Raw genomic sequence first — 27,630 nt, forward strand, 5'->3', positions numbered from 1 at the left:
GTCTGTCTGTCAGACGTCAGTCCTATTTGCAGACTGTTCGTTTCAATCCCAGCAGAATGGTCAACACACTGCAGGGGTCCCCAATTACTTTTCATAGCGGGGCCACTTTTAAAACCACGGGCCACTCAACCTCCAGCAGCATGTTTGTTCGTTAGTTTGTTTCGGTGTCGACACGTTGCAGGTATTATAATTTAAACAGAGGTTTTTCATCTATTTTTCGATATATTACTAGTCTTACTTTTACTAAGAAATTAAATTTTTGTTTTTTTTTGGTAGGGAAATAAAAAAAATTCTTCCTTCTGGCATTTCTCGCGGACCATAAATCAACCCGTCACGGGCCGGACGTGGCCCGCGGGCCGCCTATTGGGGACCCCTGACATACTGTAACGCGCATGGATAAGAAGACACGCTGGCCGCTGGCTGGCGGCTCGGACCCTTTAGTCGAGCGGGTTCGCTTCCCGGCCGCGGCAGTTCCAGCGGTTGTCCCCCCCCCCCCCCGAATTCGCTACAATATACTTTCCTCTGCGCCCCACCCCCCACAACAATCCCCTTACACCTGACCCAGATCATGGCAGGACGCGGCGGCTTTGCCTCTCGGAGCGAGCCGGAATCCGCGTGCTAAGTGCGGGGGACGCAATCTGCGCCAACCTGCAGCGAGCGTCTCCGTGACGCGTGTCCCCATTGCGTCGCCGTGGAGCCCGACGAGGCAAACCTCTAATTGGCGATATTGGGGCCACGCAAATGAAACTGATTGAATTGGTCGTGCGCACCTCCGCGCGCACGACCTGCGCCGGAGGTGCGAGGTGGAGGTGGTGGGGGGGGGGCGACTACCCCCCCCCACCTACACCACCACCGCGAGCGCTAAAATATTGAGGCGCTGTAAAAAAAAAAGGTCGAGAGCCGTTCGTCGCCCCACTCACCCGAGCTGTTGGTGGAGCCGTCCATAGTCCGACGTAGATCAGACGCCGCGGCGCGCTGCGGGGGAGCCGCTCTAGAAGTAAACTCTGCGTCGGGGGGTCGTTTCCATTATAGGGTTTTAAACGCGCCCGTCAGAGAAAACAAGAGAAAGAAAAGAGAGCCGATCGCAGATCCAGAAGAGGAGGACTACCACCCCCCCCGCCGCCTCCGCCCGCCGGGCATCTGGCGCACACCGCCAGGAGCCGCGCTCAGGTAGCCGCCTCGCCGCCTCCCTCCACACTTCCTTCCTTCCTTCCTCCGTGCGGAGGAGACGCCGTTATAACGTGCGGCGCTGCTCAAAACTTGTAACGCCGCTTTTTTTCGATCCGGTTACACCCCCACCCCAACCTCCACCCCCCCCCCATCCCCGCCCGCCGCCATTAAAACAAAAAAAAAACTTTCTCCAGCGGACGTTCCGCTACTTACTTTCGGTCGCGTTTGGCGCCTCCGTGTGGGTCGTGAAGGGGAAATGACGGCGGAACCATGGTTCCCGCCGCGTGTTTCCGGCGGTTGGGGGACGCCGAACGGGGAAGGACCGCAGGCCGCGAGCGCCGGGTGTTCAACATGGACGCGCCCGCGGAGGGACGCGTTTGAAGGAGAGAGAGACGTCGGGTCTCCGCGTTCTTCCAGGCGCCTGTGAGTAGTTCCCGCGGGCCGCCTGGACCGAGTAGTCCCACGGCAACCCGCGTCGCGTTTACCGCCATCTTCTCAGACTCGTACGAGACGTTTGTCTGCTTACTTTGTACGCTAGTCCTGTAAAGTAAACCCCGTGCGTATGAGGCTTGAATAATGTGAAGCAGTGGCGGCTGGTGCGAAAAATTTTGGGGGGGGGGGCGCAACGTACCTTGGCGCAGCCCACCTGACAGCTGCTGTAATGGCCACAGAGTTATTAAGAAGGACCCGTGTAGCCTAGAGATTCGATCAGGGCTCGCAGACGGGGGATGATTGACAGTCGATACGAGGCGTCGTGGTGGGTGCGAACGTGATTGACAAGCCACGAGAACTGTCCAATCACATGAGATCCAAAAACATTAAAACGATACCGATCCGCTGCCGGTAAGAGTGGGCGTGTCTGGGGCGGCACAGAACAGCGCCCCCTGGGAAACCTGAAGAAACCAATCAGACAGCAGCCTCAGGTCACCTGCTCGCCACACGTTTGAGGGCTTTACATAAGGTATGGTTTGGCCGGCGCCCCTCACCCAGGAAGTGTAGGCATTCAGACAGGAAGTACATGTATTCAGACAGGAAGTATATGTATTCAGACAGGAAGTATATGTATTTAGACAGGAACCAACCAAACACCATTTGGAACCAGTATTTAATGCTGCTGACGGGCGCTCACAGACTGGAAAACACTTTTATTTCATAATTATTTGCATCATACAACTAAATTATGTTTAACATGTTTAAGTAGATTTTCATCTCTTGATGTCAGAAGGGGGCGGCGCCCCAGCGCCCTGTACTGGCCAGCCGCCACTGCTATGAAGCTGTATCTTCTGGTGAGAAACGTCACGTTCATCTTACCCCTTTCGTGTTATTCCCTGAAGGTCAGTGTGATGAGTCTACCATGAATTGTGCACGCCGCCTGTCAGGGTTTCAGGGTCTTAAGGTCCTGCTCTCCTCGGTCAGATGGGCCCACCAGTATGCTGCCCTACTCCAGTCATCCTCCGCCATGGTAACGTCAGTGGGGGTACTGTGCAACACACATGGCCAGGTAAACCTCCCACTTAAAAGTAGTCATGTGTTTACACGCGGCTTTCATCAGCATTGAGCGTTTTAAAATTCAGTGATTGGAGTCTTGTTTTGCTGTAAATTCCATTACCTACAATGTATTATGCATTCAAGCTGACATTAGACAAGGTAAATATGTTGATGCACACAGATGCCGAAGCACTTCCACGGCAGTCCAGCCTATGCCAAGAAGTCGGTTACGGCTGCCGACTTCAGAAAGGATGATGAGGGGAAAAAGGATAAGTCACTGGTCATTCATGACGACCTGTTTGAACGAGCGGCCAGGGAAACCAAAACGAAGGCCACCTTCAATAAAGTGGTGAATGCCTTCATCAAAAGAGATATCAGACGTCGTGGTCATGTTGAGTTTATTTATGCTGCCCTGAAGAAGATGCCAGAGTTTGGTGTAGAGAAAGACCTAGCTGTCTACAATAAGCTCTTGGACGTTTTCCCCAAAGAGGTGTTTGTCCCCAGGAACTATATCCAACGCATGTTTAACCACTATCCTCGGCAGCAGGAGTGTGGAATTCAGGTGCTGGAGCAGATGGAGAGCTATGGTATGTATCTGCTGTATATCAAGTTAGTGTCTGTGCCTTGATCCGACCATGAATCTTCAAGCCTAGCAAACTTTGTGCATGTTTGTGGATGGGTTTTTGTGTGACCAGGTATAATGCCCAATGTGGAGACTAAGGTCCTGTTGGTCCAGATCTTTGGAGAGAAAAGCCACCCCATGAGGAAGTTTCAGCGCCTGATGTACTGGTTCCCCAAATTCAAACACACAAACCCCTACCCGATCCCATATCAACTGCCCGAAGATCCCGTTGACCTGGCTCGATTTAGCCTGACACGTATCGCCAGTGACCTAGATGCAAAGGTCACCGTCTACCAGGTATATCTTGATTATGGGTTTGGATAGAGTGCACAGACTGAAAGGATGTCCTTGCATCCATGTCATGTTTGTATCAGAGTCAGAAGAAATCAGAAATTCTTCATCCCTTGGTGTTGTTGGTACAGAGAATAACGCCGAGCTGAATTCCAAGTGCATGTGCTGCACATGGCAATAAAAGAATTCCTGATTTCTTCTGATTCTGATATAAAAACATGACATGTATGCAAGAACATCCTTTCAGTTTGTGTACTCCATGTGTACACCATGTTTTTGACATTTCAGTCAAGCGACTGTGTCTTCAGAAAACACCTTTGACCAAAACGTTAACTAAACCAAAGTACAGACGTAACATGGTCATGGTTTGATTTTTAAGCTTATACCTCTTTTCATCTGTACAGAATTAAGTAAACGTGTGTTGGCACTAAAACCAGCTTTTATGTGTGAAACAACTATTTGGATATTGACACATATTTTTTGGAAACCTGAGAATGATTAATGTCAAAGAAAGGTGAATCAGTTTATCTGCACACAACGTTTATTGAGAGAAACATTCCATCATCATCTAAGTGACCTCTTCAGTCTCACCTGACTGCAGGTACCCCACCCTTATAAACAATACAGTGACTGCAGGTAAACAATACAGGGACTGCAGGTACCCCCACCCTTATAAACAATACAGTGACTGCAGGTACCCCCACCCTTATAAACAATACAGTGACTGCAGGTGTCCCACCCTTATAAACAATACAGTGGCTGCAGGTACCCCCACCCTTATAAACAATACAGTGACTGCAGGTGTCCCCACCCTTATAAATAATACAGTGGCTGCAGGTACCCCCACCCTTATAAACAATACAGTGGCATAACGACCCAAACCAACGACCAGTTTCATATGCAAATATGGGCATGACCATTAACTAGAGTTACCATGGCCATGTGTACGACTCACAGAGGATTGGGGAATAGTTGCAACCACAGCATTGTAAGATGGCGACAGATGTACTCTTAAGCCCCCCCCCCCCCCGGTTTAGGTATGGTCGTTCCCTCTTCACATAGATGGCCTCTTTGACTTCCTGTTCAATTCAGCGTTCCTTCCTATCAAGGGTGTGCACCTCCTCATCCTTGAAAGAGTGGCCACTGGCCTGTAGATGGTGTAGACTGTGGAGTCCTGGCCTGTAGATGGTGTAGACCAGGGATAGGCAACATGGTCCAGAAAGGTCCGGTGTGGGTGCAGGTCTTTGTTCCAACCAAGCAGTTACACGCCTGATTCTATTAGTCTTTGCCAAGGACCTTGATTTGTAGACACAGGTGTGTAACTCCTTGGTTGGAACAAAGACCTGCTCCCACACCGGACCTTTCTGGACCATGTTGCCTATCCCTGGTATAGACTGTGGAGTCCTGGCCTGTAGATGGTGTAGGCTGTGGAGTCCTGGCCTGACATGTTAGCTCTCCTGTGTTGTGTCATCCTCTTGGCCAGCGTCTGTTTAGTTTCCCTGATGTACAAGTCACGGCAATCCTCCTGGCACTTAACAGGGTACACTATATTGTCCTGTTTGTGCCAGGGTGACCCGATCCTTGGGATGGACCAATTTTAACATCGTCATCCTTCTGGCAGACAAAGGCAGATGCGCTGTACCAGACAGATTATCATGAGAAAATTGTGACGTTACATAGCGGCATAAATACTTAGGAGCCCCTGAAATGAGATCCAGGCAGTGGTTACAAGAAAAAGGTGATAGATTGACTGAAGATGGCGGAACAGGACAATGCTTTTGACAGAATTTTGTACCACAGACTATGCCCAGGGGAAGCTACACCTAGTCTATATGGTTTACCTAAGATACATAAACAGGATGTGCCACTACGGCCTGTTGTTTGTATGATTAAGTCAGTGACCTATAAAAAGAAAAGAAGAAGAAAGCCACTGTATTTCATCGTTGTACAGGTTCCAGTGAAATTTGTTCTCTCTACATGTAAACCATCTTATATTGTATAGGAGCAGTGGGCAGCTGCAGCGCCCGGGGACCAACTCCACTTATTCTTTCCATTGCCTTGCTCAGGGGCACAGGCAGGAGTATTAACCCTAACATGCATGTCTTTTTGATGGTGGGAGGAAACCGGAGCACCCGGAGGAAACCCACACAGACCAAGGGAGAACATGCAAACTCCTCACAGAAAGGACCTGGGACGGCCTGGGGTTTGAACCCAGGACCTTCTTGCTGTAAAGCAACAGTGGTATCCACTGGACCACCATGCCCGTAACATCTCTTAAGTTTCTGACATCGATTCTTAACCCGTTGGTAGGCAGTAATGAGTATCACATTCAGAACGCTGTGGATGTTGTGGATAAGGTGAGGGACATCATTATGGACAGGGATGAAACAATGGTCTCTTATGATGTTACATCTCTCTTCACGTGCATTCTTGTTGATGAAGCAGTGGAGGTAGTCCATATGAAATTACAAAACGACCCCACCCTTACCAATAGGACCACCCCTGACACTGGCCAAGTTTGTCTGCTCCTGAAGCTGGGTCTTCAGTCCACGTGCTTCACATACAGGGGGCAGTACTACAGGCAGAGGCATGGGTGTGCTATGGGTTCCCCAGTCTCACCTGTAGTGGCCAACTTGCATATGGAGGAAGTGGAAAAGAGGCCCTGATGTCCTATCCAGGGACACCACCTAGCCATTGGTTCAGATTTGTGGACGACACCTGGGTTAAACTTGAATCCCAGGATGTAGCTCATTTCACTGACCAGTGAAAATGACAGATTAGTCTTCTTACACTGTAAAATTGGTGATGGGGGACATTTGATTGTTGATGTTTACCGTAAACCAACACATACTGATCAGTACTTAAGGTTTGACTCTCATCATCTACTGGAGCACAAAATAGGAGTCATCAGGACGCTGTACCACCGAGCTGACAACGTCCCCACCGACACAGCGGCCGGGGAAGGGGAGAAATCCCACATTAAACAGGCCCTGGTTAAGTGTGGTTATCCTAGCTGGGTGTTTGTCAAAGCCAGGAAGACGTCCAAACACTGCACCAGCCGATGGAAGAGAGGAGAAGGACAACAGCTGTCTAAGCGTAAACCAGAGGTGATTCTGTATGTGGCGGGAGTGGCGGAAAAGTTGGGGTGTGTATTTTCAAAACACCGCGTCTCAGTTGCTTTCAAACCCCAAAACACACTGTGCCAGACGTTGGTTCACCCCAAGGATCGGGTCCCCCCCAGCACAAACAGCAATATAGTGTAACTGTTAAATGCCAGGAGGATTGCCGAGACTTGTACATTGGGGAAACGAAACAGATGCTGGCCAAGAGGATGACACAACACAGGAGAGCTAACACATCAATCAGGCCAGGACTGTCTACACCATCTACAGGCCAGGACTCCACAGTCTACACCATCTACAGGCCAGGACTCCAAAGTCTACACCATCTACAGGCCAGGACTCCACAGTCTACACCATCTACAGGCCAGGACTCCACAGTCTACACCATCTACAGGCCAGGACTCCAAAGTCTACACCATCTACAGGCCAGGACTCCACAGTCTACACCATCTACAGGCCAGGACTCCAAAGTCTACACCATCTACAGGCCAGGACTCCACAGTCTACACCATCTACAGGCCAGGACTCCACAGTCTACACCATCTACAGGCCAGGACTCCACAGTCTACACCATCTACAGGCCAGGACTCCACAGTCTACACCATCTATAGGCCAGGACTCCACAGTCTACACCATCTATAGGCCAGGACTCCACAGTCTACACCATCTATAGGCCAGTGGCCACTCCTTCAAGGATGAGGATGTGCACATCCTTGATAGGGAGGAACGCTGGTTTGAACAGGAAGTCAAAAGAGGCCATCTGTTGCCCCTTTTCCAATACATGGTACCGGCTCAACTCGACTCGACTCGCCCTTTTTTTTGTTTTCCAGTACTGGAAAGTACCAGCATTTTGGTAACTGTTACCACTTTTCTGGTACCACCTTTGTCGAGGTTCCAAAAAAAACTGGAGCGGGTACGCTGAGATGGTACTGTTACGGTAATGGAAAATGACACAGAAGCGAGTCAAGCCGAGCCGGTACCATGTAGTGGAAAAGGGGCATAAGTTAAGAGGGAACGACCATCCCTGAACCGGGGGGGGGGGGGGGGGGGGGCTTAAGAGTACATCTGTCACCATCTTACAATGCTGTAATTGCAACTATTCCCCAATCCTCTGTGAACAGTACACATGGCCACTGTAACTCCAGTTAATGGTCACGGCAATTTGCATACGAATCTGGTTGTTGGTGTCAGTTGTTATGCCACTGTATTGTTTATAAGGGTGGGGGTACCTGCAGCCACTCTATTGTTTGTAAGGGTGGGGGTACCTGCAGCCACTGTATTGTTTGTAAGGGTGGGGGTACCTGCAGTCCGGTGAGACTGAAGAGGTCATTTAGATGATGATGGAACGTTTCTCTCAGTAAACGTGGTGTCCACATGAACTGATTCAACCTTGTTTGGTTTTCTTACCTGGAGACACTAAGAGAGATTAACATTTTTGACCATATGAGCCTTTATGGTTGTCAGTGTTAAGGTCTGTCTGCCAGATGGTGGAGGTAATCAGGTGTATATAACATTGCATATCTATATCTCTTCTCCTCTGTAGATGCCCTTCACAGACATCACGGAGGCTGGAGAGGAGATATCACATCCATATATTGTAGGTAAGGAAAGAATTTTGGTTTTGATTATTCGTTTAGTGTTTGATCCGTGCATTTCTTGCATAGTTGCGTATCTGCACGTCGTATCGTGTAAATGTTTATTCCTTAATGTGATACACTTTTTAACATCGCCGATCCTTCATTTTCCTCATTTCCTGGCGCTAGGTACCCAAAGTCCAGACCAGATAGAGCTGCTGGCCAAGCATGACGCCAGCAGGCCAGTGTTTGTGGAGGGACCCTTTCCTCTGTGGCTCAGGAAGACTTGTGTATACTACTACATCCTCAGGGCTGACCCACTGCCACCCGAGGAAAAGGTAGGAGACTCTGTTTTCAATTGCTGTGCAGTCAGTATCTGGAACACGTCCTGTGTGTAACATTAGGGGAGAAGTTTGCCTAAAATATCAGAAGGATCGGCGTCTGAGTAGCGTGGCAGTCCGTTCCGTTACCTACCAACACGGGGATCGCCGGATCGAATCCCCGTGTTGCCTCCGGCTTGGTTGGGCGTCCCTATTGACACAATTGGCCGTGTCTGCGGATGGGAAGCCGGATGTGGGGATGTGTCCTGATTGCTGCACTAGCGCCTCCTCTGGTCAGCCGGGGCACCTGTTCGGGGGGAGGGGGAACTGGAGGGAATAGCGTGATCCGCCCACACGCTACGTCCCCCTGGTGAAACTCCTCACTGTCAGGTGAAAAGAAGCGGCTGGTGACTCCACATGTATGGGAGGAGGCATGTGGTAGTCTGCAGCCCTCCCCGGATCGGCAGAGGGGGTGGAGCAGAGACCGGGATGACTCAGAAGAGTGGGGCAATTGGCCAAGTACAATGGGGGAGGAAGAAGAAAAAAAAAGATCAGAAGGATTGATCATCTTTCCAAGTGTTCTCAGATATGGCTGGGAACATAGAGAAGGTGAGTCAGTTCGTCTGGACACAACGTTTACTGAGAGACACGTTTCTTCATCATCTAAGTGACCTCTTCAGTCTCACCTGACTGCAGGCACCCCCAAGTTACGAAAGCAAGCAAACGACGAAGTCAAGAGGCCACACACCGAAGGCTCTGAACAGGGAAGAGCTGAGCGACATTTTTAAAATCGGAGCTTGCATTTATGTCCAGTTCTCGACACGGGTTCGAGAAAGCCCCCTGAGCCTTGTCGCTGTGGTGTCCATGATTTCACCCATTTGGTGCAATTTCTCCTTATTTTTCACCTCCGCCTCTTCCTTCCTTCTTCCACAACCAAAAAACAAGGGCTGACCAACACCGGTGCCATTTGCCACTTTTTACCCGACGTATTCTCCATGAGAAGCAGCTATACTACCACACTGTCTGTACTGAGTAGACGCTCAGTACAGACAGTGCAGTACTGTACTGGGTGAGTAGTACTGTACTGAGCGAGTACAATACAGTACTGTACTGTCTGTACTGAGTAGATGCTCAGTACAGACAGTGCAGTACTGTACTGGGTGAGTAGTACTGTACTGAGCGAGTACAATACAGTACTGTACTGTCTGTACTGAGTAGATGCTCAGTACAGACAGTGCAGTACTGTACTGGGTGAGTAGTACTGTACTGAGCGAGTACAATACAGTACTGTACTGTCTGTACTGAGTAGACGCTCAGTACAGACAGTGCAGTACTGTACTGGGTGAGTAGTACTGTACTGAGCGAGTACAATACAGTACTCGCTCAGTACCGAGCGAGAGTTGAGTGAAAATGGTAAGCAAACGCTGCTTTGTTTACGGTTTGTATATCCGCAGTCCCGGGTCTTCCGGTTTCAAAAACGATGAATACAGACCACCGCCCCCCGCTGGTGCGGAGAGTTATTTCCTCTCATGCAGGTGTAGAACGCTACATTAGCCAACAGTCGGCCTTCGTCGGCGCTAGTTCTCTGGTGTCGGTTTGGCGTGTCTGGGCCCTTAGTGCCCCCCCCTCCCCCTCCCGGTTCTGGGATGGTACTTGAATTGCTTGTTGTTACTCTGAGTCAGTCTCTTTGTGTTCATTTCTCCGTGTTGTTATTAATTTGCTTTTTGTGTGGTATCTGTGTTTCTGGAATACTCTGAAGGTGGAGGAGCCCTATGATCCAGAGAGGTGTTTCGACTACCCTCTCCAGCTGGACCTGGATTTGGAGCGGGACCTGGGAGAGGAAGAGGAATTTGATGTTGATGACTGTAAGACATACAAACCGAGACACTCAAGTTTAGGTCACTGAACTCTCACCGTCTTTACGGTTAAGTCAGAAGGAGGTGGCGTAACGACATGTGTCATTTACTCATCAATACTAATGTCCTGGGATAAAAGGGAAAAACAAGTTACACTCTGGGTTTGAACTACAGGGGAGTCATGGGAAGCTTGGCTCCTCGTGGAAAGACAGGAGCTCCCCTGAAAATATGGCTTTGGTAACTTTAGCGGGGGGGGGGGGTCTCTTAAGTATTAATTTCCAAATTGATTTTACCACGGTTTTGCAGAGTGCATATCTATCTTCTTTTTTTTTTTATGGCAACAAATTATGGTCCAAATTGATGAGATTTTTTGGGTGATTCAGCATTCACAATGCAGACTGGGCTGTTCCTACCATCTACATCTAAACCTGGTGGTGCAATGGCAAACTGACCATAACAGAGGAATGTATTTATTCTTGTACATTTAATCCGATTCTTAGTTATTTATCTATAATCTACTACTACTACTACTATTTTCAGCTGCTCCCGTTAGGAGTTGCCACAGCGGATAATCCGTTTCCATCTCTTCCTGTTTTCTGCATCTTCCTCTGTCCCACCAGCCACCTGCATGTCCTCCCTCACCACATCCATAAACCTCCTCTTTGGCCTTCCTCTTCTCCTCTTCCCTGGCAGCTCCATATTCAGCATCCTTCTCCCAATATACCCAGCATCTCTCCTCCACACATGTCCAAACCATCTCCATCTTGCCTCTCTTGCTTTGTCTCCAAACCGTCCAACCTGAGCTGTCCCTCTAATATAATCGTTCCTAATCCTGTCCTTCTTCATCACTCCCAATGAAAATCTTCTCATCTTCATCTCTGCCACCTCCTGCTCCACCTCCTGTCTTTCCATCAGTGCCGCTGTCTCCAAACCATATAACATAGCTGGTCTCACAACCATCTTGTAAACCTTCCCTTTAACTCTTGCTGGTACCCTTCTGTCACAAATCACTCCTGACACTCTTCTCCACCCACTCCACCCTGCCTGCACCCTCTTCAGCTCTCTTCTGCACTCCCCATTACTTTGGACAGTTGACCCCAAGTATTTAAACTCATGCCTTCGTCACCTCTGCTCCTTGCAGAGTTTTTATCTATAATCTATTTTAGTTAATATTTACTATGCATCCGTGTGTTCTAGGCTTGTTTTGCTGCTGTGTGGCCTTTGCTTTTGACCCACTCATTTTTTATTTACCAGCAAATTGTTGTACTGTTCTATGTGGCTGTGTGGTATCATGGCTGATGTTTGTTTTGATATTTGTCTCTGAGGCACGGCTCTGCTGATAGAGCAAGTGTGTATATCTCCTTGTGTCATGGATGTACTGTAGTAGGTCCTCCCTGAGGCATGCCCCCCAGTTTGACACTTGAGCTCCAGCGTAAGCCATGCTATTGTTTGCACCCTGTTTATACCCATCATCCTGTGTTCTAGCTGATGAGACTGATTATCATGTGTCCTCTCTCTCCAGTGGATGAGGGTCCAGTATTTGCCTTGTGCATGACCAGCCACGGAGACCAGGCCACCCTCAACCAGTGGATCTCTAACCTACAGCAGACAAACCCCATCCTGGGTCGTGTCCCCACCCTCTTCCGCCTGGACGCAGGCCAGCGGGAGGTCCAGAGGGTTGTGGACCCTGGCCCAGACCACGGCTACCAGAAAGACTCGGAGACGGACACCAAGGGAAGGGAGGAGCAACGGTTTGAACAGCAAGCTGAGACGGACAATTTTGTGGAAGAAAAGCCACAACAAAGCCAAAGGGTAAAGCAGTGAACAGCCTCAAGGACTAGGACCAACAGAAGAAACTGGCCTGTTGTATGTGTGTCCTTCACCGCGGGGATTCTCTTTTTTTTCTATTCTTATGTCATTCTAAACCCTTTTTAGTGTAAGTTCAGAAATGTGGTGAACAAAGAATGTTACGAGGAATCAAAGAGAATAATCCTGTCTTTGTTATGTGTCTCACAGCTGTCGTCAGCCCCTGTAAAGAAAAAGGGCAGCATAGGTGAGGTTGTATGACTATTGTCCGTAATAGATATCTAATTTGATGCGCTTTAATTCAACAAGAAGTTCCACAAGAAAGTCTGCGCTAAGACTCTTAGAGGCAGTAAAGAGTGTCAGAATATCTCATTTCTCTCTAAATAAACACTTCCACTCTAGTTTCATTGAGTGACTATTCCATCACTTTTTGGTGCTTAACAACATTTGAATGTTGTACTGAAATGCTGGCGGCGGGTGAGGAAGTTGCTGTCTGTGATTCGCCCATCGGGTTATGATCCACACAATAACAACCAGGCCATCAACAGTCACGTGTGAGGGATGGCAGGCAGCTTGTAATGCAGTAGAGCGGCATCTCCCTGGCTGATCCCTCACCAGATGGAAGACTTGCCTGCTGAAGTTCTGCAGATTAAGAGTTTATGAACTAACATTTGCATTTTATCATTTAACAGATCCTTTCGACCACAGTGATTTAAAGAGAGTCAGCAGTAAGCGGAGAGTGCGCTCCACTTCAGAAAATCCGGTCCATTGCTCAGTGGGTCATTTCCTGTTCATCCAGAGTCAGTTTAAGCTACAAAAACAAGGATCTCTCCCTTGGAAGCTCAAGTTGGGAGGCAATACCGAGTATCATGAAGGGGTCATGTGTTCGCCCCCTGGTAGGCTGCAATTGGTGTGCCTCAAGGATCAATGTTCAGCCCACTCCGTACAGTACTGTGGCCCAGTCGTCTCGGCACCTGGTCTCTCTACCGTTGCTATGCCGATGACACCCGAGACTACCTTTTTTCCCCCTGTGAGACTGAGGTGTGTGGTATCTTGCTGACATATCTGCTCAGATGCGCAAGCAGCCCCTCCAGCTCAGCTTGTGACATTGTCCAGCTTAATTCTAACTGGAATCCTTAAGTCAGATTACTCACACCATTTTTGGATATATATACTTCATTAATCCCCGTAGGGAAATAATGCTCTGCATGTAAGCCGTCATAGCCGTGGAGCTAGGAACAGTGGGCAGCACCCGGGGACCAACTCCAGTTCATCTCGTCATGCCTTGGTCAGGGGCACAGATGGGAGTATTAACCCTAACATGCATGTCTTTTTTGACATGTAATCCACCTATTGCATAATCCAACTGTTTGCACTTGACATAACTTGCACTCTTGGCTATATGGTTGCTATTTAGTACTCATCATCATCGGCAGTCACTCGGGGTTGAGTATGACCATCCTCCATCTGGGTCCCTCTGGGTCTTCAGATGGGTGTAGAGGTCGACCCCAGAGCCGCATAATGGGACATCTGCTTGTGACAGCTTTTTATGTGAGTGGCTGATGCGCCTGCAGCCACCACACGGTCCTTGGCAGGGGGTGGCCAGAGTCCAATGGCATGGAGAACCAAGACGACTGGGGACCCCCCTCTGCTGCAGCCTTCATCCCCCTTCACTGCCGTTGTGACCTGGAGACTTCTTCCACCATTGAGGCCATTTAGTACTCTACCAAACGGAGAGCACTGCACTAGAGCGGTTTCCACTAGATGGCATGTCCAGGCTGACACTGACCACTACTGAACCACTACTGAACCACTACTAAGCCACTACTAAAACTACAGCAGTATTCTAGTGCAGTAGACAGACTTGTGTTGTGTATCTTAGTTGAATTAAGTTATATGGTCGATATACAATTATGTAATTGTCAAAAAACAGTTTGGTCTTTAGGTGGGTTACAGTTAGCCCCATATACCCCACCCCCCCATTTTTCTCCCCAACTGTACTTGGCCAATCACCCTGCTCTCTGAGCCGTCCCGGTCGCTGCTCCACCTCCTCTGCCAACCCGGGGAGGGCTGCAGACTACCACATGTCTCCTCCATACATGTGGAGCCGCCAGCCAGCGTGTGGGAGGATCAGGCTATTCCCCCCAGTTCCCCCTCCCCCCCCAAACAGGCGCCCCGACCGACCAGAGGAGGCGCTAGTGCAGCAACCAGGACACATACCCACATCCGGCTTCCCACCTGCAGACACGGCCAATCGACTCTGTGCATAACTAGTCCACCGACTTCCGGTTTCTACTGCAGCGGTCATACCAGTTTCCTGTTTGTTGGCGTGTGCTGTTGACACTGGCCTATTTTTCGCGATGCCTGCAAGATTCACCACGGATAAATGTCAACGACACGCACACAACTGTCCACACGCCTCCACCTGCACCCGCCAGCACACGGGTGAAAAGTCTCAAGTTGTACATATCAAGTTACGTCCTCATCATAACTGCACGTAACTTGATATGTACAACTTGAAACGTTTCACCCGTGTGCTGGCGGGTGCAGGTGAAAGTGTGTCGTTGACGTCTGTCCACGGTAAACCTTGCAGGCATCGCGAAAAATAGGCCCTTGTCAACAGCACACGCCAACAAACAGGAAACTGGTATGACCGCTGCAGCAGAAACTGGAAGTCGGTGGACGACAGTTATGCACAGGCGCCCAACCAAGCTGGAGGTAACACGGGGATTCGAACTGGCAATCCCCATGTTGGTAGGCAACGGAATAGGGCGCTAGGCTACCCGGACGCCCCAGCCCGACATGTTGTTGACTGAATGAGAGCCAACACCGTGTAGCCGCTGCGCTGAAGCTGGCTCCCTTGCTCAGGATGTATTGGAAAGTGGCCTCAGACATGTCTCTAATTCTCCTCGCGGAAGGGCCGCGGCTGGAGATCCAGTACAGATGTGTCTGGAGCCACTTTCAGAGAAAGTGTGCGACGCGGCGGGTAGAAAGGAGCCCAATGACCTCGTTGCAAACACACAAAAGCAACATGCACAGCAGAGACGCAGCCGCCCGGCTCGCACGCAGGCACAGATCCACCTCAAAGGTACAAAAGGTTTATTAGTACCGAAAAGGCATTTGAACATTCCCTTTTAACAAGTAAACAAGTCGTCACATCAGAAGTACATTCTCATGAGATAAGATAGCTTGGTTTGTCTCGGATATTTACATTTCCTTTGTGGCTGTGCAGATGTTAGTTCATCCAATGCAGTTTTCTCTCGCGATGACTAATCTCCTATGCTTCGCGGTAAACAGGGCAACAGTTCAGCAGACTGCTGATCCCAGTGGTTTGTCAAATCGAGAATGCGTCCCGGACACCATCCGTTATATACAGCAGCTCATCCGTAACTACTCATGCAAGTAAGCTTTCGCATCTTAAATATTCACAAACGAGTTATTTTTCAAACATGGAACTATCGAGGATATCAATAAACACGTGATCACCGTCTGTAAAATGAAGGTTTCAATAAATAAGAAATAGCTAAATTTCCATTTGAGGATTGTTCAAAAAAAAAAAAAAAGAAGAAGAAGAAAGGTCAAATAACGCAGCTGAAGATTTGGCATCTCACATCCAGGTGTAACACAGCTTTTCACCACCGTACAGACAGACGAGGACGCCACTTTGTCATAGCACAGTTAAAACGAAACGTGTCCTCTGCACACAAGCCCATCCTACTGCACAGGAGCAGCGGGCCGCTGCAGCGCCCGGGGACCAACTCCAGTTCCTCTTCCCACTGCCTTGCTCAGCGGCACAGGCAGCAGCATTAACCCTTACATGCATGTCTTTGATGCAGAACGTTGATTTAATGTTTAACATCACAATGAGGACCAACATGAAACTGAGAAGTACTTGTGTGTATATAAGTATATATACATGTACACATGTACATATATACACATATATGTGTGTATATATGTATACATAGGTATATATGTACATTGTACATATAGACATGTGTATACATATAAATATACGTGTATACACGTGTGTACATTGTCAATATGTACACATATATAGACATGTATACATATAGACACGTATATATATACACACACATATACATGTGTATATATACATAAGTACACATATATACATGTTTATATACATACGTATATACATATACACATATATGTGTGAATATATACATATACACATACATGCACATACACACACACACACACACATACACATATGTAGTTTAAGAAGAAAAATGACACCGTAAAAAGTCAGCAGAATACAAAAGTTGTCAAATAAGAATATCTAAGATTCAGTGTTTGAAGTACAGTTTGGTACATTATAGGCTACAAAAGACACTGGCAAAACAAGATCAGAACCCTAAGGCATATATGCAGTACCCTCATGCAAAGATCCGCTATCTAGGGAGTATATTGGTCTCGGACCTGCAGCTTTCAGTTGTGCAGTAAAACCTTTGACAGAATTGGTAAGAACTGTCACCTCTTTGAAATAAACTACAAAAAGATGTAAAATATTGTGGTGTGTGTGAGGAAATGAGGTAAAGCTCCTGGGGCTGGGTATTCCCTATACAGTATTCACTTTCAAGTTACTCTACTATGAAAATGGGTAAACTGTCACAAATTGTAATAAATAAACATGGCAAATCAGAAATTGACATCTTCTCTCTTGCTCCATATTCTTCTTTTGCTCTCCCACAGGGTCCGCTATTTAGGTCCAGTGTGCTTCTGCGAAACAAACGCTGGAATAAATAGGGTTTTCTATAGAAAACTAACAATGGGCCACATTTATTGAGCAGGATATGCTTTTTCAGATTTACGCAGTTACATTCACACAGGAAGTGCAGTTTGCTGGTCTGAACAGGAAAACGTGTCACTATTAATATACAGCTAAAACTGTCTGCATGCAGCTTCATTTGAATGCGTTTTGGATCACGTTCTTCTTGTCTTGATGCTCAGTAACCCAGGTAAGAACATGAAGAAGGTGAGTCAGTCCAGAAACGTTTCATCATCATCTAAGTGACCTCTTCAGTCTCACCTGACTGCAGGTACCCCACCATTAGAAACCTAAGAGCGGACGCCTGTCGCCAACTTCCGCTTCCGGTGTGGGAAGATGGCGGCGCAAATTCACGTTTGCCGCGGCTTCACCCAGTACCGTCCACGCAGTGTCTTTGTCCACGTCTGCATCTAATTTCCACGACACGGTACCGGCTCAACTCGACTCGCCCTTTATTCGTTTAACATTACTGGAAGGTACCGGCATTTTGGTAACTACTGCCACTTTTTTGGTACCACCTTCGTCGAGGTTCCAAAAAAAAAACAAAACAACAAAAAACGAGCGGGTACCAAAATCAACGCAGACCTCTGATTGGGCAGAGAAATGCGTCACTGCGTCATTTTGCGTCGCACGTCATCAATGCGCGCCTGGGCTGTCACCCGGCATTCTAAACACCGAAGCGGTCGAAGCGGAGTTATCTTAAAAGTATTTTGAAATGGTAAAAAAAAAATGGAGCGTTTCTCTTCGTTTGATGGCCGGGGCAGCTGGCGCTGGATCAGCGTACCGTGGGCCCAGACCACGGCCTGGTCTGAAAGGACGCGGAAGCGGGGCAGGCTAAGCTAACTGCTAGCCCATGCAGGCCGGCAGTTCCGACAGTTATTCTCATGGCCGGGGGGGGGGGCACGCAAGTCTATTGACCCGCCCCCGCCCCATCAGATAGGCTACACAAACAATACTAAACATTGTCAAATGTAAAACTAATGCAAATACCCAACATGGCTGTCGACGCTATGCCAATCTGCATGGGATTCGGAGGGCGACTACAAAGTACAACACAATTTTGAATCACAAAACCAACAGATGAGAATAGCGGCTCACAGCATCGCAAACATACTGCGAAGCCTTCTTCCCACTTACAGCGGCTTACCAACAGGAAATAAAGGTTTGTTTCAGAGCAAATCCTTTAGTGAAATATGGACATGCTTTAGTGAAACTATCTGTTTCATTATTTTCCAGTATGGGCATTCTAGCTACCACATTTGTTTAACTATACACAATGAAACAATGAAGCTTGGGGCCCTGCATTAGGAGAGACTAGCTTCGGGCCCCGCATCAATAGAGACTTTGTAGCTTGGGGCCCCGCATCAATAGAGACTTTGTAGCTTGGGGCCCTGCTAGAGACTGTAGCTTGGGGCCCCCGCATCAATAGAGACTTTCTAGCTTGGGGCCCTGCTAGAGACTGTAGCTTGGGGCCCCCGCATCAATAGACTTTGTAGCCTGGGGCCCTGCTAGTTACTGTAGCTTGTGGCCCCCGCATCAATAGAGTCTTTGTAGCCTGGGGCCCTGCTAGTTACTGTAGCTTGTGGTCCCCGCATCAATAGAGTCTTTGTAGCTTGGGGCCCTGCTAGAGGCTGTAGCTTGGGGCCCCGCATGCATCAATAGAGACTATCTTGGGCCCTGCATCGCGACGCAGGGTTGGAACAAACGTCCCTTGTAGGGTATGATCGGGGATCCCTACTATACGCCAACACAATACCCCTGACCTCTTGGGGCCCCTCGTGGTCCAGGGCCCCGGGGCACTAGCCCAGCATGCTCAGTCCGTAATCTGGCTTTAGTCATCCTGGCTAGCGTTCATTCTCCAGGACAGTGTTTTTTTTTTTTTATGTGTTCTTGTAGTTTTTGGATATGTAACTCGCGAGTGGGGCTGGAGCAAGATATTAACACAACACTGTGCCAACGGGTTTCTCTCTTTCTTGCCAGATGCAATAAAAACACATGCATGAACCCATACAGCCTGACAAGTCAGTTGCTGCTGCACAACCAAAGACGAGGGGCCACAAACCTCAGTCTCTGTGTTGCACTGCTGTGGGCTGGGGGAGTGTTTTGTTTCATTTCATGTGCGCAAGTGCATGAAATGAAACAACAAATAAAGTGTTTCTGATTCTGTTTCTGATTCTGGTCTTACAATGCTGTGAGTGCAAACATTCACATGGCCATTGTAACGCTAGTTAATGGTCATGGCCATATTTGCATATGAAACCGATCGTTGGTTTGGGTCGTTATGCCACTGTATTGTTTCTAAGGGTGGGGGTACCTGCAGTCACTGTATTGTTTATAAGGGTGGGGGTACCTGCATTCACTGTATTGTTTCTAAGGGTGGGGGTACCTGCAGTCAGGTGAGACTGAAGAAGTCACTTAGGTGATGATGAAACGTATCTGTCAATAAATGTTGTGTCCACATGAACTGATTCAACCTTCATTTTCTTCTTATTTCACCAAAGCCACACTGTTAACCTCCAGCTATCATCCATTTTCCAACTGTTTGGTTTGTGTGTTGTGTGGCACACTAATACCACGGCTGACACTGATGAGTAAAAGGTGTTTTGAGATAATACATTATTCAATATAGCAACAAACTCTGACTCTAAGAAGAAATACTCTTGTCTTTTGGACACCATTCTGCTCTTCTATTAGATCAGGACACTTCCCTCTGCCCCTTATATGAGAATTTATGGGCTACACTTAATTTTAATCAGTTGGGCCACAAATGCATTTTTCAAGTTATTGGTATTTATCAACATACGCATGTGACTAGAAATGAAGTCTACGCTCACAACTATTTTGCAGAACCAATGAGAAAAATTATTTCAGATACGCCCACCAGAAAATATACACACGTTGTTATTAAAACAACGAAACATGGGGGCTATTGCTTGTCAGCCATTCTTTTTCCAGCAGAAATGTAAAACTAAGTGTAAAAAGTCAATTTCACGTGAGAAGTCATGTTGTGCTCTCACACAGGAGTAAAACAGGAAAATATAGGTTGACATTTATTAAGCATAATTTTTACAATGCACAAACTTTTATGGGGCAAGTTTTCCCTTCCTCCTTGAACCTACAAATTCATAAAGAGACTCCGTCTATCCGTCACACTGGGTCATTAGGGAGCTCCATCCATACCTGCCGGTGCGCCACTATGCTGCTGAAGCTGGCTGGTAAAAAAGCGCTCCCGCTGGGACACCTGCTCGTCCCACGCCTCCAGGATGCAGTTACGCTCCATGGCATCCAGGTTTAAGGTTTCTGGGTGGGCCTCCTCAATGTGGGCCCTCACCCCCTCCAGGCTGTGTGAGTATTGCAGGTCCCCACAAACCATGCACACCAGCAGCTGGTTCAAGGGGTCGTGGTCCATGAGGTAGCGGTTCCTCCACTCAGCATCTGAGATGGGGCCTTCTTCATTGTCATTGTCATCGTAGTCAGTGAACGGGACGTCTGCTTTCTCTGAAAGAGAAATACAGCATATCAACATGTATTGAAATTGAAAAATTCAAGTTTGGGGTATTCAGCACCAATAACATTTTTGCTAATAAAGCTGATACTATACCATCTGTGAAACTGGAATATGGAAAGTATCCCTCAGCCTCTGAGCAAGTGCTGCAAAGGAAAAGGCAATGTTACATTCACTATTACCATGTACTGAGCTTAAAAAGTAACCCCGCAGAGCAGCCAAAGAAGTTTCTGACCTCATTAACTGTTCAGACTCCTCAGATGCATTTATCCATTGGTCAGAATCCTATATAAGTGTGTGAGAGAGAGAGAGAGAGAGAGAGAACGAGAGCGAGAGAGGAGTGTGACATGTAAGGAAATTTGGGGAGAAACAGTGACCAACAAATACTGTACATAGAGGAAAGTTGCTCATAGCTATATTCTGAATGACACATGCTTTCCAACAATATGAACAAAATAACTCAAAAGTGTGCTAATCCACAACAGACTACTTTCAGTGCCATAACTAATGACCTCACCTGTGTCTCCAGGCCCTGGAGCTGACCGTTGGCAGGCAGGATGAGCCTCCAGTTGTTGGAAGCTCTCTTTTGGGTCAGGTCCTTGTCCCTTATGGCCTTCCTGGCTCTCTGCTCCTTCTTTTTCACTCTCCAGTACTCTCTTTTCCTCTTCAGAAAGTCCTCCTCAGACTCTCCTGGGATGGGCTTTGGGGGAACCATAGTGCTAATGGGCACCAGCTTAATAGGAGTAGTTTGCATATTTTGGGGGCCTCGAGGCTGAGCACAAGGCAACTTCATGGAACTTAGAGTAGCTCTGCAGTTGGGAGTCTGACCCAGGGGTTCGATGGGTAGCAGGTTGATGCTGGACAGAGGATTATCTGGAGGTGTGAGAATAGGGAGAGATGGAGCCGTGTCTGAATCGGTGCTCTCTTGCATCTTAAGTGTCCACTTTCGAACCCTTGGATGATCAAAACTTAAAGCTGGCATTGCTTCCTGCTGTTTCTCGACCAACAGCAGCCTGCCATCCACTCCATTACCAATGGGTGAGGCGGTGGCATCAGCTCCCACAGGGTGAGATGTGGTACCAAAGCCATGAGTCATCTGTGAAGGCCCAACATGCATCTCACTCTGTTCCACAGCCAGTGACTGGGAGACGCTGCTGATGGGTGGTTTAACCTGAAGGGTATCAGGCGACTGTCCAGCATTGGATGTGGTAGGGCTGACAACCAGGACAGTGGGGATACTAGTTACTGCGGTAAGCGTGGCGTTGGGGCGGTTGGGTTGGGGAGCTGGTTTTGTTGGCAGACTTGAGCCCTGAGCTGGCTTGGCAGTGTTGATAATTACAAGATTTGGAGCCTGGAAGACAGCAAAACAAAACAAAACAGGTGAGTTGTATCTGTATGCCACAAGGAAAAGTAATGGAAGCCAATCAATGCTTCATTAATAAATGCAGGTTTTCAAAACATCCACCTAGGTGTTTGTCTCAAGCTTTTAAGGGGCCCTCTGAATCACGCTGCTCTCTCTCTTTGTTAGTCAAGTGTCAAATGCCAGAGAGGTTGGTGGTGTAATGATTCAGGTTTCAGTAGCACTGGAAACTGGCCATACCAAAAAGTTCAGCCCTTCACTGTTAGTGCTCTCTAGTAAATCGACATCAGTTGTCAAATATAATTTGTCCTCATTGATCTCTTTGACACCAATAGAAACATGCATGAACACTATACACACTAAGAGAAATTAGAGGTCAGGAAATGGTTGAATTTTGTGACCCTTGACCCCTGGTGTAGAAACAATGCTGATACATTTTAACATATAAACCAACCTGAATTGTTTTTGAGGGCATCTGCAGGCTGTATTTTCCCTGACAGACACTCTCTTTCTGTCTGGCCTTTGACTTGGCTCTCTGCTGCCTCTTCATCAGCTTCCAGTACTCCCTCTTCTTCTGCAGGCTGCTCGTACCACTCTGCTCGGCCGCAGCTGTGGTTTGCCGCTGCTGTACCTGTGTTAGCAATGAGCTATTCTTTTTGCTTTGTTGCTGTGCTAGTGGCTGATATTTTTGCTCAGAACTCAGTCCTGGGAGTAGCTGGGGATTTTGTTGATCCAAGGGTAGATGATGCAGCTTTGGTGACTCTGGGGGGCAACAGTGCTGAAGGCTTACCTTTTTAGCACGCAGCCTCTGGGCTCTGCGTGGGAGAGATGGGGTTGGGCCAGCCGAGGGTGCTTGAGATGAATGTTGAGATGTTGAGTGCAGGGGGCCTTCACTGGATGAAGACAGAAGTGTGAGTATTTCATCAGTCTGATGTGAACTATTGAGATGAGGACTTGGTGAGCTAGCAGGCACCAAGGCATCAGCATCTGCCTGCAAGCTTTTGATCCCTAGTGTCATATCAGCAGGTATTGGCACCTTCTCTTCATCTCTGATGGAGAGCAGAGCTACATCTGGCTTCATCTCCTGCTCAGAGAATTCCTTTGCCTCGGTTTTACATGGAGCATGATCTGTTATATCACCACTATGTTCATTTTTACATTCAGTCACTGTGCTAAGTGATTCCTCCAGGAGTTTTTTCATGGAGGCCACAGCCAGGAGAGTGGTGGCTTGGCTGTCTGCACTCAAAGCTGGGTCAGGCTCTGAGGGGGGTGGAGGAGAGGGTGATAGTTTGATATCTGGACAGATGGCTTGCTCCGGTTGAGAATTTAGGTCATCTGCTGTTGTCAATTCTTCATCTTTTTTCTCATTTGCTTGTGGTGTAATAGCCAGACTGCAGTTAAGTAAAGATGAGTGAGGCTGAATATTGATTGTTTGGATAGGGAAGTTACTGTTTTCTGCACAATTTGTCACTGTTGTTTGTTGAGGAACAATCAGCTTTTGCAGCTTTCTCCGCTGTAAGGCTGCGTTGCCCCTAGCTTGCAACACACCCTGCTTTAGCCGCGCAGCACGAGCTGCCCTCTGCTCTCGTTTCTTAATCCTCCAATATTCCCTCTTTTTTGCCATCCGATCCTCCTCAGAGCGTCCTGGATCCAGAGAAGGTGGCGCTCTTGAAGGTGCAGAACTTGAGACAGCCATTTTCATGACACAACCGCCAATGCTTGGCGTTACCATTGACACTCCAGAAATAGCCCCCTGGAGACTCTGAGGGTGAATGAGTGTGATCTGTGCAGGACTTGCAGCAACTAATTTATGTGAATTAGTAATTGTTGTAGTTGTGCCCTCAGGTTTAGTCCTTGGTCTGATTGACAGGAGTCTGGGAGGCTTTTTCACAGACTGATTGGCAAATGGAAAGGAGACTTTCACCTGAGCTAGGTGCAGTGGAGGGGGGGGCCGGTTTACCCTAATCGTATCTCCTAGCACTAAATTTCTATTGGCACTTTCAGCTTTGGTTTGAGGTTGATCTTGAGGGTGAGTTATTATGTTACAAACAGATGGTAGTATATCAACCTCCTTTTTAGTGTAGAGCTCTGAAGGAACTTGGGGAATGTTTATGGTCACAGTCCCATCCTCTTTGATGAACCCACCAATGGTCTCAGAGGCATGTATGAGGGTGGTTCCTGTTGGCTGGGTCACTGTACTGCAGGCCTCTGCTTTGGCTCTTCTCATCTCTTCGAGTATATTCTGGTAACGCTTGACTCTTCTCATCGTAGAATCCTTCTCCTTTAACTTTGCTTTTACCTCAGCTGACAATTTGGCTCGCTGCTCACGCTTCTTGAGGCGCCAATATTCTCTCCTCCTGGCTGCTGTCTGCTCAGGTGTCTCATTCGGGTCGATCCTGGGGGCATTTCTCCTATGACTCAGGAAATTTTTTTGTGCTTCGATGAACCTCTGTCTTGGCATCCTACATCGGGAAATCCCCCGACTAGCATTTGAAAAATGTATGTGAATGGGAAGTTTTCTGATTTGTTCTGACTTTTTCTCAACACTAACATCAGTGGCAATGGCTGTCTGTGTGGTCTTGGCCCCTTGTGGATCTTCTACTTTTATTTGAACTGCTTGCTGGTTCTGGTTGGGGCTAAATGTGAATAGTTTACCTGTGCCTGAATTTAAATGATCAATCTCCTCTTTGACGGCTACGCTACTTTGTTGAGGCATGGAAGTTGACGCATACACACCCATGGCTCGGGTATTCTTTAGCGACCGTCCAGCAGAAGAAAGTGGGTTCTTGACCCTACTAACACACCGTCTCTGGCTTGCTCTTTTCACAGACAATGGAGAGGGAAGTTGATCAAGAACCACGCTGCCTGACTGGCCTGTTCTTTGCATTTTTCGTCTCTGTAGTGTTTGTTCTGTGCTTATTGTCTTTTCTCTTGTTTTAGCTAATTTAGCTGCCAACTTTGCTCTCTGCTCACGCTTTTTGATCCTCCACTGCTCCCTGCGTTTGGCAGCTCTTTCTTCCTCAGACTGTGGAGTATGCTGTGTGGTACCAATACCTTTAGCCCCTGGGGTGTTGACCAAGGCACACTTTTTTTCAACTTGAGGTGTTGTGTTTGCTGCTCGGCCCACTACTTTAAATGGAACAGAAGCAGATGGAGAAGACACAAGCACTATGCCCGGGGTAACATTAGTAGTTACTGGCTTGGCCTGAATGCGTACTACCAATTGTGCCTTACGTTGTGCTTTAGGCACTGATATACCCTGCATAGACACACACAGTTGAGGTGTCAGTTTAGATGAGTCGCCATTAATAGTGGTCAATCTACCCTGTGGCTGACTAGGTGCAGTCCCTGAAGATTGCACCTTCACTCTGATCGGAGGCACTGAGGAACTCTTTGTGATCGGGGTTCCACTGTTTTTGGGTGAGGTAATGGACCTGCTCACATTGCCCCCTGTGGATAGGCATTTCACTGTGGCTTTGTTGGCCAAAGCCTCTTTGGCTGACCTGGAAGTTGACGCTGGAAATTGAGGCAAGACTTTGTTGAGTTTCATCTTCTGGAACCACTTCTCTTTTTGGCTTCTCCCTTCTCCTTGTCCACTCAGAAATGGGGGAGATCCCGCTTTGAACGACTCATTCCGCAGTGGGAGAGGGGAAACAACCTTAGAGTTGGATACACGGGAATTCGATGATGAAGAGGCATTTCTATGTTGGAGCTTTTCCCCTTCACAATCCCGTTTTAGCTTTCTCCTTCTCTCCGACAACCGGGCCCTCTGCTCCCGTTTCTTGGTTCTCCAGTATTCTCTCTTTTGGGCAAGGGTGGCATCATCATAGTCTGAGGCAGGCTGGTAGTGGTGGGCCGTGGAACCACCAGCTTCTCCTATACCTTTCATGGCTGGCATAGTATCAGGTGCTCGGCCAGCCCTCCAGGTTACATCCAACAACAACCAGCTGGCTCTTCCCTCCTCCCTTGAATTCAGTTCATCTCTTTGCTCTCTTTGATCCAGAATATTTACCCCGAGAGTGCGTGCCGCTAAATTACATGGTGCGAAAGAGCACCGTCCGATGCGTCGTAGCAACAGGTGTTTTGTTCCGCTGATCAATGGCAAAATCCGTCAGACGTCACACCATCACGGGGAAGTCCTGAGTCACAGAGAACAAGCACGTTAATTCAAGGGGTTTTCAATCCACAGTTCAAAAAAAACAACCCCCCCCCCAGCACATAAAAACCCATTCGTTGGTTCGATTCCCATTCAAACGGCACAAAACGAGCAAACTGGAGCAGTTCTCTTCACATTCAAGTTGGTCTCTATTATCGATACTCCACACCGCTGTGATGCGTGCGGGTACAGCTGCTGGGCACTACTACACATGACACGGTTAGCCGTTACGAGCGCTAAGGGTGTCATCATGGGTAATCAATAACAAATCCCGTCCCCCCCACCCCCACCACCACCCCCCCTCCTCCTCCAGTTTCATATCTCGGTGAGGCAGAATGAATTAAAAGGCACGTGCAATTCTTTGTGAATCCGTTTGCATTCCTACAACAAGCAAAAGGGGGGAGGGGGGGCGGCGGAGGGGGGGGGTTAATCAGAAGTACCTTTTAAGACAGAATATCTACATTTCCTTGTTTGGTCGTCTTGTCTTTTTTTTGGTGGGTCCGCTATGACATCGCTTCGCCGTTTTTCGCCGAACCGTCTCTCCGGCGGCGGCGGCGCGCAGCAGCACAGCCAAACCAGGAAGGAAGCGGCGCGGCGCTGTCTCTTTAAACCTGTCCCTCTCTATCGCACACGATATCTGTCGCGACCATTTTCATTTTTTATTCCCCATTCCGGTTCAACGCAAACACAATATACCCAACAACAAAAAAACGACCACACAAAAAAAAACGCAATCACCCCGGCGAGGAAGAGGAGGAGGGAGGAGGAGGAGGAGCAGGGAGGAAAAAAAACACGAATTACGCTCCGGAAAAGGGCGGAAATGTTGGCGGTTTCGTGCTGAAATCGCGCTTGTCTCTCTCTTCTCTCCCCCCCCCCCCCTCCAGCGCACAATGGACACACAGGCTCTTCCCCTCTCCCTCCTTCCCCTCCTTCCCCTCCTTGTCCACACGGACGGGCGCCCGTCTGCCGTCGGCCGCCGCTCGCTCGCAACGCTTACGAGGCGCGACCGGGACCGACCGGCGCGGCCAGAGAAAACATGCACATGCGTTACCTTTCGTAGTTAGCCCTAACTTTCCGGGACACTTCGCGGAGGGTTTTTTTGGGGGGGACAGATATCGTGCCAGGACACTGCAGCTACTTTCCGCTCAGCCAGTCTCTCTTTCTTTTTTTTTTTTTTTTTTTTCCGGTGGCGCTGCCTTGACAACGCCGAAAGTACCAGGATGTGGAACCTTGATGCCTGCGCGCTCAATGCATATATACGCGTGGACATCGCCTCCACACACACACACACACACACGTATATACATACATATATATATATATATAAAATAATTATAATTAAGATTATCGTGATATGCCGCCCCTCATTTATTGAGCACTTTTATCAACATCATTGACGGTTTCCGATTTATTTTTTATTATTTTTCTAAAAATATACGTAAGCGCTGTAAAACGTCTCATTTAGTCACAATAAGGTGTTCCGGTACCGGACCGTAATTTGGGGAACGAGACGTGCGCGCGCCGACACGCCGCGTTCGACGTTGGATCACCTGTCCGTCAGTTGGGCC

The 27,630-nt window shown here is 48.2% G+C and overlaps 3 protein-coding genes across 5 annotated transcripts in view; 1 reads left to right on the forward strand and 2 right to left on the reverse strand.

The window, feature by feature from the left end:
- Positions 1–1,047, reverse strand: part of eml3 (EMAP like 3) — a 46,359-nt gene extending 45,312 nt beyond the window's left edge. Inside the window, exon 1 of the mRNA XM_056300774.1 lies at positions 921–1,047. Within this exon, the coding sequence (XP_056156749.1) occupies positions 921–945 (25 nt within the window). The 5' untranslated portion in view covers positions 946–1,047. The remainder of the gene's footprint in view (positions 1–920) is intronic.
- A 9-nt stretch (positions 1,048–1,056) lies between these two features.
- On the forward strand, positions 1,057–12,642 carry ecsit (ECSIT signaling integrator). Of its 3 annotated transcripts, none has more exons than XM_056300780.1 (8): positions 1,057–1,170; positions 2,505–2,671; positions 2,840–3,245; positions 3,354–3,577; positions 8,237–8,294; positions 8,457–8,605; positions 10,347–10,452; positions 11,966–12,642. In XM_056300780.1, exons 2-8 carry the CDS (start codon positions 2,525–2,527, stop codon positions 12,265–12,267), a joined length of 1,392 nt encoding a protein of 463 aa, XP_056156755.1. In that variant the 5' UTR covers positions 1,057–1,170; positions 2,505–2,524; the 3' UTR covers positions 12,268–12,642. The 3 variants fall into 3 exon arrangements, with proteins under 3 accessions (XP_056156755.1, XP_056156753.1, XP_056156754.1); XM_056300778.1 differs by lacking the exon at positions 1,057–1,170 and adding an exon at positions 1,423–1,593; XM_056300779.1 differs by lacking the exon at positions 1,057–1,170 and adding an exon at positions 1,607–2,131.
- A 2,710-nt stretch (positions 12,643–15,352) lies between these two features.
- Positions 15,353–27,346, reverse strand: si:dkey-28a3.2 (uncharacterized). The gene is made up of 7 exons (XM_056300236.1): positions 27,114–27,346; positions 22,361–26,045; positions 21,064–21,897; positions 20,782–20,831; positions 20,643–20,692; positions 20,222–20,539; positions 15,353–16,992 (listed from the first exon to the last, which is right to left on the reverse strand). The coding sequence occupies exons 2-7, from the start codon at positions 25,802–25,804 to the stop codon at positions 16,976–16,978; spliced, it is 4,713 nt and encodes a 1,570-aa protein (XP_056156211.1). The 5' UTR covers positions 25,805–26,045; positions 27,114–27,346; the 3' UTR covers positions 15,353–16,975.
- Positions 27,347–27,630: the final 284 nt, after the last annotated feature.

This window comes from Lampris incognitus, chromosome 20 (assembly GCF_029633865.1).
Source record: "Lampris incognitus isolate fLamInc1 chromosome 20, fLamInc1.hap2, whole genome shotgun sequence".
Taxonomy (NCBI): Eukaryota; Metazoa; Chordata; class Actinopteri; order Lampriformes; family Lampridae; genus Lampris; species Lampris incognitus.

Coding starts and splice junctions, on each gene's coding strand:
- ecsit (XM_056300780.1), top strand. CDS start 2,525: ATGAATTGTGCACGCCGCCTGTCAGGGTTTCAGGGTCTTAAGGTCCTG. Junction 2,672..2,839: donor TGTGCAACACACATGGCCAG/GTAAACCTCCCA, acceptor TGATGCACACAG/ATGCCGAAGCACTTCCACGG. Junction 8,295..8,456: donor ATCACATCCATATATTGTAG/GTAAGGAAAGAA, acceptor TCCTGGCGCTAG/GTACCCAAAGTCCAGACCAG.
- si:dkey-28a3.2 (XM_056300236.1), bottom strand. CDS start 25,804: ATGCCAGCCATGAAAGGTATAGGAGAAGCTGGTGGTTCCACGGCCCAC. Junction 20,693..20,781: donor GAGTCTGAACAGTTAATGAG/GTCAGAAACTTC, acceptor TTTCCTTTGCAG/CACTTGCTCAGAGGCTGAGG. Junction 20,540..20,642: donor ATATTCCAGTTTCACAGATG/GTATAGTATCAG, acceptor TTTCTCTTTCAG/AGAAAGCAGACGTCCCGTTC.